The sequence below is a fragment of the Astatotilapia calliptera genome, chromosome 9 (assembly GCF_964374335.1).
Source record: "Astatotilapia calliptera chromosome 9, fAstCal68.1, whole genome shotgun sequence".
NCBI classification, from domain to species: domain Eukaryota; kingdom Metazoa; phylum Chordata; class Actinopteri; order Cichliformes; family Cichlidae; genus Astatotilapia; species Astatotilapia calliptera.
Window position 1 is genome coordinate 25,168,483 of NC_137430.1, and position 13,193 is coordinate 25,181,675.

Here is a 13,193-nt window from a genome sequence, read left to right on the forward strand (position 1 = left end):
TTGCGATTTCGGCTAATTTGAGAGCAGCGAACTAAAAATAATGAAATGGGACGAGGAATTTAATATATTTTTTTGTTTAAGTGAACAAACTGAACATTTGAGCAGATAAAATAATGTACATTCTTCACAATATGAAGCTGATTAGTCTTCGGAATGACTTGAAATGCAAAGTTTTAAGAGCACAACCTGCAAATTTTTTGAAAGAAAATAAAGATATCGAAGAAAAAACATTGGAAATACAGAATACCAGTAACTAAACTGTTGGTCTCATAAATAAAACCTTATTTTACAGCAAGTTTAAAAGTATGACATCTTGTTATTTACATTGACTGTACTCTGTGTTCACTGTATGCATGAAAATCAATACAGTCTGTCCAGTTAAGTCCAGAGGAGTTTCATTTCCTACCCAAACTGTTGTACAATGTGTCTGAAGATCAATAAAATAAATGAAACATGTGCTGTGGTTAGCAGGACACCAGAACAAACTGCCACATGGTGCGATCAGCGATCCCGACCGATCAAGTCCCGAATAGCCAAAAGTCACTTCCTGTATTCAGTAATGTTTGATCAGCCTTTGTCTCTGCGAGGTCTTCCTCAGTAGATGTCTGAAGTCGTATGGATTCTCTTCAGTCCGGCTCTCTGTGGAGGCCATTCTGGGAACAGAGCGTCTGTCGATTACACAAAGGAGACAAATTTCAGCACAAGTAGATAAAAACAGAAATGTTGAACACAAGGTAGGACGTGGGGATGTAAACAAACAAACAAACAAAATTAAATGGAAAGGAGATGAAAAGATTCATGTTCAGGGTTCAAGGTTTTCATACTGGTTATCATATTTGGGCCATTTATCATGAGCTGTCCAAGGGAGCGGCCAAGCTGAAGGGAAAATAGATTAAATTCATGTATGAATTTATCCTTCGAGCAAGTAAAAACTAAAATTCAAAAACCAGACTCATAAACAGAGGTGCTGGTACCTCACAAGTCCTATTATGGAGTAAGGATGTGGCCAGACTAAAACTACAAATCAAGTAGCTGATTTGTAGTCCAGATCTGAAGAATCTTTAATAATATCTTTTAGTGACAGGCAGCAGAATAGCGCTGAAAAATAAAAGAAAGTTGAAGTGCCAAAAGCTGCAGTTCCTCAAACAGCCACTTGAGGCAGACTGCAGTAAGCTCATGTTAAACTGAACAACTTTCTGTAAAAATAAACATGTTTACAGCCCAGTTGTTGGCTCTGCAGATAATTTACCTCTTCACAAAAACTTTATTGTGGAGTGAAATTTTTATTATGAATCAGCAAATTAAATTTAGTCAAGGCTTAAAACTATGCATTATTATGGGTGAGACTGGTTTGAGTGACAGGTGGATGCAGGCTAGGCTGCTAATCTGTCTGCTAGGCTTCACCTCAGCTAATTAAAGTCACTGAACTGGAAGTTTTGACTGTGTTTGTGGTGTTTCTGCCTTTTGTAGCCTTTATGATGAAATTATTTGACCAGCTAAGTGATACAAACTCTCCAAGTCTACGCTTGTGATGAGTTAAAGTCTGGTATTTTATTTGCATGTTACAAAGCACTAATTAGTTGACATCTGTGAACTGTGCCTATACATTCAAGCACAACGTTAGAATTAAAGACAAGAGACAACTACATCACTATTTGTGAAGGAATTTCAGAATTTCTTTCTTATATCTGTGAGGTTCTGACTGGACTATGAATATAAGTAATTTATGCGAACGTCTGTTGAATGTGTAGACTGCAACAGATTAGCAACGAATGACAGCAATTGTCCTTATTATCATAAACACACTGCGTGTAATTATTTACTTGACCTTATTTAGCAGACTGACTTCATCTTATTGCCATTTTATTACCAACTTTAAAGCAGCAAAGTCACTTTGAAGAAAACAATTGACTGAGTTTTCATAGACTTGCTGTGAAGACTTTCAAAACTACAAAGTTTACTGTACACAGTTGCAATAAAATTGTAGCATGCCATGGTCTCTAACCACTATTGTCCTTACTGTAACTATAGCCTTACCAGCTAGCCAACATTAGCTGCTAGCTTAGTACTCCAGCCTCATTAAAATACGATCAGATCTGTCTCTTAAATCCAAGATGCTTCAGAAGTGGCTTCAGTGGGTGATATCATGGTGAGAACTTCCATCTTTCATATACAGCCTGTATAGCTTTGTCTTATTATGGTTATGTAGATAATGCTTTTCCCTCTTTCTGTAAACTAAGGTCTGACTTTACAAATCATCCAAATTCACTGAGATTACATTTATTTTTAAACAGTAGCAACAGTAGTATCATTATTATACTGAAGTAGAAACGTAACAAATTCAGTTAGCAAACATTAACAATGTAACTTGTGACTATATTTGTGAATCAGTAAAGCTGAACTGTAATAAATTGTACGTGCAGACGGTAACAAAGCGGTCAGCTGGACAAAAATCCTGAAGGCCATTACCTATCTTTCATCTGTTTCACATAATGCGAGTCGATGGAAATGATGACGAGATGGTTGGAAAAACAATCCCAAAAATGTCATAATGGGACCTCGTGGTTGGTATTGACAAAGATTAAAATGGCATCATAAAAAGTGGAAACTGATTTCCAGCTTAAAAGTGGTTCCACCTTGTTGAAGCTTATTGATGGTGCTGATTACAACATAGCTGATAGTTATCTCGGATGATCTGATATCCTCGTGTTGGTGTTGTTCCCAGACCATCATGAAAATGTTGTTCCAGGTTCAACATTGCAAGTGACCAATCACATTGTTGTGACGTTATTCTTTTGCGCGCCAAGCCATTCGTGCATTTATGAAATTCCAATGTTGCAAGGACAATATAAATTCTGCTTACTGTTTATTAAAGGGTTACGGTTAGGGTTAGGGTCCGTTGATCGGCGGACAGAGGCGGTTTCTCCCAGCTTAAGTACAGTTTTTTGTTTTACGCCGGTTTTTCCCGAAGTCGCAAAAGTATGACGTCACAACATTCTGATTGGTCACTTGCAATGTTGATCCTGGAACAACATTTAGTATGATGATCTGGGAACAACACCAACACGAGGATATCAGATCGTGCAGTTATCTCTCAGGTGCTTTGAATGGGGTTGGTTCAGTGTTAAAGCAGAAACAAGTAATTAATGCAGTCATGCACAGTTTCACAAAAATACAGGGACACTTTACAGGACATGTACTTATTGCCAGAGACACTATGAAGAGGACATAAATGACACACCTGTTTTCTTTGGCAGATTTGGGACGCTCCGGTTCAGTGGCGGCCCTCTCTCGGATCTGTCGACTGGGAGCAGTCAGTCTCTGCTCTACAGACTGCCTCCTGTCCCCAAACTGCCTTCTATCCATAGATCGTCTCCTGTCCATGGACTGCTTCCTCTCTACGGACCGCCTCCTTTCCATTGACTGCCTCCTCCCTATAGATTGCTTCCTCTCAGGCATGGATGATGTGTTCTCTTTGGACATGGAGGGTTCAGAACGGCTGGTAGAGAGGGCTGGGTAGTAGTGGTCATCCACATCCAACAGTTTCCCTGAGCTACAGCAAAAATAAGAGGACGGGGTCAGACAGACATTAGAGTGTCATCAAACAGTCTTTAAACAGGTTCTCCGGATGCAAATAGAGCACAGGTGTGACTGAAACCAGACACGAATGCTGTAAAAATCAATACAACGCATTTCTCATAAACACAATAACCTCAATAGTAGATTTTGATTGAAGTTAAGTGCTTTTCCTCTCGTTATGTTTTTCTTACTTTACGTTCAAATCTGATTATAAAGTCATTTGTTTAAGGTCAGATAAAACTCTATTCAAGTTTTTATTTTAAAATTAGGAGCAGGCGCAGGTTGGCTATATGGACTTCAATGCAGCTACCTCAGCAACTCTTTAAAGGGGACCATATGTGCTCATTTCATACTCAAATTTTTAATTTTGACTCGACTGAAGCTGCTCTGCATGAATCAGACTTCAAAAATAATACTTGTTTTTCTTATACTTGACTGTTGTGAAGCTCTTTGCTTCCTGTCTAAAACAAGTCAAAACATCTCCTTTAAGGCCACTCCCCTTTAGGCTAACTTTCCTTTGACTGGTTGCCCCTCATAAACCGAGGGTGTAGCTATTCTGCTCACATGCAGAGCTGTTGTTTTTTCTAACTTTCTTCGTCTATAAGCAGGTCTTTGAGATACTCATGATCTTCTGCTTTTTGTGATTTTTTTTCTTTTAGAAGCCACTAAATGCTGGCATCAATATAACTATTTCTTTATTGTAGAAAAGGAGAAAAATATTTTCCCCAAGTTAATTCACCAGCTGATTTCACATCTTTAAAATTTGTCTCTGTGATAGCAGTGACTATAAAATTAACTGAGCAGCAGAAAGAAGACAAATCTTATTGAGAAGAGGATAATTATCAAGTCCTCATCATCCAGGTATCTGCTCACCAGACTGTGTAAACTGTCCATCTGCACTGTGCAGCCCTTCTCTCAGCCGTCACTTTGACCTCCATTTGAACAGAAGTGTGAAAAGGACAGTTTCAATGTGCAGATCAATATGTCTCACACATTGTTAACATAAGGTAACAACCACTATCAGAATATATAGTCAGTACTACCAGTACACTGATCTCATTCTTACATTGTGATGTGTTTGAAGCTTGACCTGAACTTATCACTGTACTTTTGGAGGCGGGGTTGGCACACAATTATCCCACTGATGAATTACAATAAATGTGCTATTCTAAAGCTGAAATACATTCTTTCTCCTTGATTATAATTACCTCTCCTGTCCTCTAAACTATTAGCTCAATTATGTGATTGACACAGCACGGACAAAGAAAAACCACAATGACAATGGCTAGCACAAGATTTAGATCTATTATATAAGAGCTTTTAATTTTTTTTAAGTTTTTGTAGCACTAGATAATTCACAGAGGAATGCAGATGTTCAGTTTGTTTGTTAAGATGGCTCTGTGACAAAGACTTCAGGTTATAGCTGGTCGTGTTTTAACTAGCTGAAGTACTGCCATTCCCTACAACATCCACTGATTTTTCTTTTTTTATGCCATATACAACTCAAACATTACTAACACGACAACATAAATTGACTGAATATCTCAAGGCACCTGCCACATTGAACTAACCAGATATGGCACATTTAACAAGCCCTTCTGAACCCCTTATTGACCTTGGAGTGGCAGTGCATGAGTCTTATTCAGGCATATCAGATAAAGGTATACCTGGGTTGGGGGTCGGCTTAGGCCTGCCACTATTGGTAAAGTACAGCATATAGTCTTCACTGTTGTTTTATACTGCATCATCTCAATTTTTAACTTTGATTGTTCAGTAATCTAAAGCTCTGAAATCACTCTTCATTTTTTGTACTGGCTAATGAGCCAGGTCAGAAAATAAATGGGGGCTCGTCCGGGATCTTCTGGATTCTTCTGGGTTGACTAAACATTTGAGTTTCTTTGATAAGGTGAGAGAAGCTTTGAGGAGAGACTGAGCAAACTTTCTTTTCTTTTCTTTTTAAAGCTAGGTGGCTATTCTGCCATTTTACAAGGCCCTTAATCCAAAATAAAGAAGTGGCTTATAAGCTGGGTCAGAACAAAAAAGGGGGGCTTGTCTGGGATCTTTTGAATTCTTCTGGGTAGACTAAAAACTATTTTTTCTTTAATTTTTGGGAAGGTTGACTTTATATTTCTGCCTTTCTACACTCGATTTTACTCATATAATTTACATAGACATGAAGTACATACATGTATTACCACATTTCAGAGATTACTTTTAATTACTGTTGTCATTACTGATTTATGTAGCCATGCATGGCTTTAGGGACAGCAACAGCCATATATCACTCCAGACTGAAAGTGAAATTGTTTTAGACAAATGATTCATTTGATTCAAGTGAAGTACCTTGATATGCACACGGAAGCATTTTTGGATGACTTCCCAGCATTGTATGCTTGATGAGCAAGATGAATGCAACTTGTGGGGTATCTAATTTCAGACCAAAATTAACATGGTGGCTTTTTTTGTAAACATTCTCTTACACTGAGAAGTAAAGCTAATGAGGTAAGAAATAGCTAATGTCTAAATCTGGCCTCATTTTAGAACACAAAAGGTTAGCTCACAGTTAGCTTTTTATGAGTTGTCTGTGGTGTAGTGGTTAACACATTTGCCATTTATACAAAAGATCCTTGGTTTATTTCTGGCAAGAAATCCAACCGCAGTGTGTCATATGTTAGTGTAGTCCTGGAAAAAAGGGACGTTTGCTTCAGGAAGATGTGGTGTAAAATGTAAAATGTTATCACCCCTTGGGGAAAAAAGCAGATGGAAGACTATTTCATACCAACAAGAAACAGGCAAATCTAAATGTCCTGAGTTCTAATAACTTAGATAACAACTTTTAAAAAAAAAAAATAGGGTTACAGGCCTTTTTAATGCTCTAAGAAAATATTACCAGAGATCAACATTTTAGTATTTAGCTTAAAGTAGCAATATATCATTAGCCACAAGCATACATTAACCTATAGCTGCAGACTTGTTTGAAATGTCCCAAATAATATGACAGAATTAATTATGCACTGAATGCACAACGATTACAGACATATTTTTGAAATGCAGTGTGGTGAGAAGCCTATAAGGTTTCATAAGCTTGAAATAGGCTGAATAACCAACCAACTTGTAGATTTCAGAGTTCTGATAGTGGTACTAAAATATAGATATCTGTGCTATGCAATCACACTTTCCCTCCCCATTTCTCATGTATTCACTCTCATTTACTATCATCACATCAGTATACTCTCCAGCTTTCTATCCCTACCACCCACGTTTTCCCATTTCCCAAGCCCAATTGCTGTCAGCTTCAGCCAGAGACACTATTGTTCCTGCTGACCTTCTCATCCTTAATGATGCATGTAAACTGCGCCTGTCCATCGCTGACTTTATTTATTTGCTAACAAATTATTACCCTTGATGTCTAGCACTGTGTTGTATTGTGTGTGTCCACATCAAGGGGGCTCAGTGTGTGTGTGTGCATGTCTGTGTCTCCTCAGACTGCTGTGATAAAGTACCCAGGCCCCTGCTTGTTCAGCCAGCGCTATCGGTCTATCTTCAACCCCTCACTCTGTGCGGGATGCTCACCTTGTGGCCTGTACGGCACATACATATGCATGACTGCACACATCCACAGATACTTTCTGGTTTCATTTTCTTTTCTTTAACAAAAATGCTGAAAACATTTACCAGTATATTCGAAACATGTCACATAATGCAGAAACCCACAGAACAACTCCTATAAATGATACCAAACCACCAATTTGGGATTCCTTACATTACATTTCTCTAAGAATATGATATTCAGCCAATGTAAAGAGGTAAAAGATGAGGGCAATTAATTTAACTGTGGATGTGTGTATCACTGTGGATCATTAAGTTTGGACCCTATGCCCTTGCACTGTCCCTATGTTGACACCAGGCTGTAGTTGTTACTATGGCCCAGGAGTAGCAAGCAAGGAGGCAGCATGCCAACCTCATAAAACAGTAGCTAATAGGTTGTTAAAATAAGAGTGGGACACTTACCCCTCTTTCCTGGGTTTGCGTTTATCATCTTGGACAGACCGCTGAATGAAGAGAGATGGAGAACTGATTATTAAATGTCAAACAGCCAACAGTAATATCTGGATGGATTTACCCACAAACACTCTATATTCATGGTTTCTAGATGACATATCTTGTTGTATAAGATGGTGACATATCATCTTATAGGAGAGCATTACCACTAATCACAATCAACTAATCTAGAGAAAAACACAACAATTTGGAAATAATGCGTTAAACTGAAGCATGATGGTCACTGATGTCTATGAGAGGCATTTCAGTCACTCAGTGAGAAACGTCAGATAAAAGACCCCCACTAGCCAAACTGCACATTAATGCAAGTATCTAATCAGCCAATTTGATTGCACCATATAGACACAACCTGCTGAAGTCCATACTGATCATCGGAATGGTGAAGAAAGTAATTTAAGTGACTTTGAATGTGGCAGACTGGTCTGATTATTTCAGAAACTGCTGATCTGCTGGGATTTTCCCACACAACTATCAAGCAGGCAACAGTAACTCAAATACCCATTTGCTGCAATCAAGGTATGCAGAAGAGCATCTCTTAAAGCACAACATGTTGAAACTTGAAGAACATGGGCTACAGCAGCAGAAGAAAAAACATTTTCTGGTCTAATGATTTCTAATGAATTATTCAGATGGCAGAGTCAAATCTGGGTGTAAACAACATGAAAACATCTCTCCATCCACCATAGTTTAATGGTGTCACTGTACATTTTCTTGGCACACTTTGGGCCTTGTAGTACCAACTAAGCCTCATTTAAACTCAGTAGTTAGTTTTGCTATGAAGAATTTTGGTTATTCTGAAGGTAAAAGAGGGTCCAACCTCATAGCAGCTAATAAAGGGTCCAGCGAGTGGATTTTTTTCCCCTTAGCCATAGGTTTTCTGTGACATGTCTCTTTTTAATGGGATGCACCACCATGTTAGTGGCTGTTCTCTCATATTTTCAACAATGCAAAATGAAATATTGTTTAAATATTAATTCCACTAAAGTTTAACGGAATTCTTCTGTTTTAAAACTACTTGAGCAAATGTGAAAGCACAGTAATCGATTTAGTAAAACTCTGCTGCTTTGAGTGTTGAATGCCTAAATGTCTAAAGAGATCGTCAGTCTAATTATCGACTAGATAGATTGTATCTGCAGTGTTTACTACACTACAGAATAAACAGAACAGTAAACAGCAATCAGGTGCTATTGTGCACCAAAATGATTAAAAGATTTCTAACAATAAACACTGAATAAAAAGGGACTACTTTTAGTACAAAAGGGAAACTTCTGAAGAAAATCACTCCATTGACAAAAATACTTTTCCAGACAGCTTCATAATAGTCTGATATTTCTCACCTTGGCAACATACAGTGTGTGGTAAAGAGCTCTACTACAGGGTAAAATTTGACAATCAATAGTGCATTATTAAAGCTAGATGCTGGGAAGGCGGTTACAGTTGCAGCTGACGGCAAAGCTTTGTTGTAGAAAATATCTGAAATCGTTCGTCGCCTTCTCTTAGACTTACATGAATCAGGTTGTAATAGGTGGAGTCCTCTGGTGTATTCAGGGTCTTTGGCTGCTGGTTCCTGCGGGGGGTTCTCGACAATCTTTTGTCAGCTGAAAAGTAACACAGACAGTTTAATGCATCCGGCACTGGTTTTGCTGATGATAATTGGGCAAAATGAGGCTGACAAAAATGCACAACTTTATTTCCTGATAAACTCTCAAAATGTCTTCAACACATGATCAGTTTGCATTTTTTTAAGTGTCAGTTGGTTTTCATGGCATGCCCACCACTGCTGCAGCCTCTTATTTCACAAAAGTACTCTTAGCTGAAGTATTTTGGGGCATTTTCTTCCCTTCTTAAAGAGCAAACATGGCAGATGAGATGGGGGATGTTGAGACAGAGACGACTGGCCAGAAATTGCTGCCTTCAAATCAGTTTGTATTTCCATCTTTTTACTTCCTACTTTTCACAGAATACGAAGTTTCTGCAGCCTTTAATAACAAAGAGTGCTGCTGTAAAATGCAGATTTCTGGAAATATATAAGGATTTATGTTAGCATTATGGTCAATTGGAGAGGAGGGAGGTATTTCTACTCTCTGATGGATTTCTACATCTGGAGGTTAGCCTCAGCAATTCATAATATTTTCTCCTGCAAGATGCCAAATAAATTAGAGTAGAAAACTGAACATATAACATGCACATAATGCGTTTTTACATTATGATATATATATATATATATATATATTTTTTTTTTTTATTTTTAACTTTTGACAGATGACTTTAGAGAGAAGTCGTGAAATGAAAGATGACTAGATTCAAAGCAAGAACCACCAGTGTAGTCCAGATTAATGATACAGGTATAAACATTTGATGTTATATATTTCAGTTATATCTTACTCAAGATTATTGTGTCATTTTTATGAGGCTCAGGAATATTTTTTAGTGTATATTTTCTAAGGCACTTGTGGAAGTGCAGTGTTTGATAACTTCGTAATAATCCACGTTTAATTCCGAGTACGGTATTTGAACATGCAGTGATTGGGTGGGCAGCTTTCATGCCTGACATCTCCCACCTTGCAGCGGCTGTACTGCAATCTATCATGTTTGTCATACATGATGTACTGTATCAACAACCCTCATCTATGTTATTGCAATTATAAATATATTACAGTGACCTTTGTTTGATGCTCATTATTAATCGCTGTTCACATACGGGAAAAAAACAATCCATCATGTACAGAAGCTCTCAGGTGAAGAAGGTAAAAAGTTTGTAACATTATTGAACAACTCCATCCAAAGGTCATTCTGAATTGCAAACAACTAAAGCCAATTTTACGTACCTACTTATTACTTCTTGCCATAATTGTTGGAAATGCTAACTCGCAAAACATGATTAAAATCTGATGACCTTTCCTGAAGAACAATGTGACTGGGATTCCTCTGCTCTCTCTCTCTCTCTCTCTGTGTGTGTGTGTATTGCAAATGATTTTGATTTATTATGTCAGTGAAATTCATGAGGACAGATTAGCGCCGTCAATGGAGAAATGACTTTGTGAAGCTGAAAAGGATAATTTCATAGGAGTTGCACTAGCCCCTGGAAATAACACTGATAATTCATTCTGCTTTACCTCAGGCAATGCACTGTGCTGGAGAAGAGTCTGTAAAGGGCAAACATGCCTGGATTAAAGGAAGACTGTTATCTGTGTAGCTCACTCTGTGATACCACTCTTTTGTCTGCAGATCTGTACACTGCCGCAAGTTAGCTTAGCCTAGCATACAGACTGGAAACAAAAACATCTATTCGGGCTCTTTCTGAAAGAAAATAAACTGAGTAAGAGTCATTAAATGCTCTCTAGTTAACACACTCTCACTGGCCATTGTATTAGGTACTTCTTTTTAGCTGCTTGCTTATGTAAATAGCAGAAGTGGGATGTGTAGCCAACAAATCAGCAACTGTGTAGTGTCAACGTGGACCAAATATCTGAGAAATGTATTCTGCACCTTCACGAATTCATGTCACAAAGAAGAAAAATTACTTGGAAAGACCAATGAGGATATAACCCAGTGCAATTGATTAGTACCAGGTTATCAACTGAGTTAGCTAGTTTTCTCTTTGTGGTAAGGCTTTAAGACTTACTTACTATATCTTTTTTATATTAAATATAGCATGGTTAAGGATAAAAAAGTATTATGTTCAGGACAGAACAGAGGTGGGACCAAGTCATTGTTTTGCAAGTCTCAAGTAAGTCTTAAGTCTTTATCCTCAAGTCTCAAGTCAAGTCTCAAGTAATGTCAGGCAAGTCAGAGTCGAGTCTCAAGTCACTGGTGTAAAAGTCCAAGTCAAGTCACAAGTCTGAAACTTTGAATTTCAAGTCCTTTCGAGTCTTTAAAAAAAACAAAATGAAAAAATAATGTTGCAGTTATGCTAAATGTAAATATTAGACCATGTAATTTTAAAATCTGTGTTTTTCTCAACACATGACAAAATAGTGAACTTAGAAAATATACACAAATTGTGAAATTGCACCTCTTTAAAATGCAGCTCAATTAAACCTAGCTCCAAGAATAATTTTCACCGACAGTTCTGAGATAAGCTGCATGTTATTCTTGGATGCGGTTGTAGGACCAGCTTTAAAATCGCATGACAAAAATATCATACACATTAAAAAAAACTGTATCACCAACGTAGCCTGGACAACATTTGCTAGTTAGATGAAGTCAGCTATCTCATCTTAGCATATTTATATGCATATTTATAATCATACGGTTCTTGGAGTGAGTGCATACACTCATGAAGTTTAGTAACTTCAGGTCACTGCAACAAGCCCAGGTACAGTTTACCGACGGATGGGTGCAGGACCTTGAAATGCACCGTGTAGAACGACAGACCATCGTACGTATCATAAGTTTACCAGTCTCACAAATTGTCGTCATAAATACACATTCCTTAACCGTTTATTAATAGGACCTTTGAGCTCAACGGTAATTAATTAGTAGTGGAAATAATTTCTGGTACCCATCACAGAAATGTAGCAGTGACAACAATATTGTATGCTGTAATCGTACTGGGCAATTAGTGATACAAAAAACCTGTTTTACCCTGTGAATAAAAGTATATGTTTTTGTCAATGTACCATAATAACAGAAGCGAAACGCAATATTGTGTCAGGACAATTCACTATTTATGCACAATAAATAAAGGAGCATAGCGCGACCATTTCTGTTCAGCGCCAGACTTGCTTGTAACCTATATCACCAATTATGTTAAGAAAATCACGTATTAACTACAACAGCAGACTGACCTTCGTGTAAATGCTTGGAGCAGACTAACCTGTGAGCTGGAGTGTTCTGGGACGTTATATTTGATCTTTGAATGGCTGCAATCCAAGCCATCCGTCGCGTCTTTGTTACTTCGGAAACATGGCTTGAACAATTTCTCTTCAACGACATAATCCGATAACAACCGATCTCTTTACCCGTCGGCTTCCCGTGGCTGTCATGCGACCGGCTATTGCAGTTAATAATACAACAGCTTCTTGACATTTTTGTGTTTCTTTTTATCGCTGTATAACTGATTTTAATTGAAAGTCTGCGTGCGCTAGTACCGCTTGCCACGAGTTCCCAGAATCCTTTGCGGTTCTACCCGTGAATGACGTCACATTTTCAATCTCTATATAATATGCATGTTAAATTTTATATTTGGGGTAAAATATCAAGTCTTTTCAAGTAAACCGGTTCAAGTCCAATTCAAGTCCCAAGTCATTGATGTAAAAGCCCAAGTCAAGTCACAAGTCTTAGAACATTTTTTCAAGTCAAGTCTAAAGTCATAAAATTAATGACTCGAGTCTGACTCGAGTCCAAGTCATGTGACTCGAGTCCACACCTCTGGGACAGAAACACCATAAAATAATGTAAACACTTGGTCAAAGGGATTAAGTTAGTGACAAACTGAAGGAAAAAAATAAAACACTCTTCTGCGAAATTAAAAAACTATTTGAAATCAAAGAAATGCAAGATCATTCAGTACATTCAAAGCATAGTCTGAAACTCAAAGGCTTTACGTT

The 13,193-nt window shown here is 37.8% G+C and overlaps 1 protein-coding gene across 4 annotated transcripts in view; it reads right to left on the reverse strand.

Annotated features, from left to right (window-relative positions):
• Positions 1-58: 58 nt before the first annotated feature.
• Positions 59-13,193, reverse strand: part of myo3a (myosin IIIA) — a 66,058-nt gene continuing 52,923 nt past the window's right edge. For all 4 annotated transcript variants that reach the window (XM_080306104.1, XM_080306105.1, XM_080306103.1 and 1 more), the window contains 4 exons: positions 9,148-9,239; positions 7,591-7,631; positions 3,242-3,553; positions 59-668 (listed from right to left, as the gene is read on the reverse strand). In XM_080306104.1, coding sequence (XP_080162230.1) covers positions 554-668; positions 3,242-3,553; positions 7,591-7,631; positions 9,148-9,239 — 560 coding nt within the window. In that variant the 3' untranslated portion in view covers positions 59-553. The remainder of the gene's footprint in view (positions 669-3,241; positions 3,554-7,590; positions 7,632-9,147; positions 9,240-13,193) is intronic.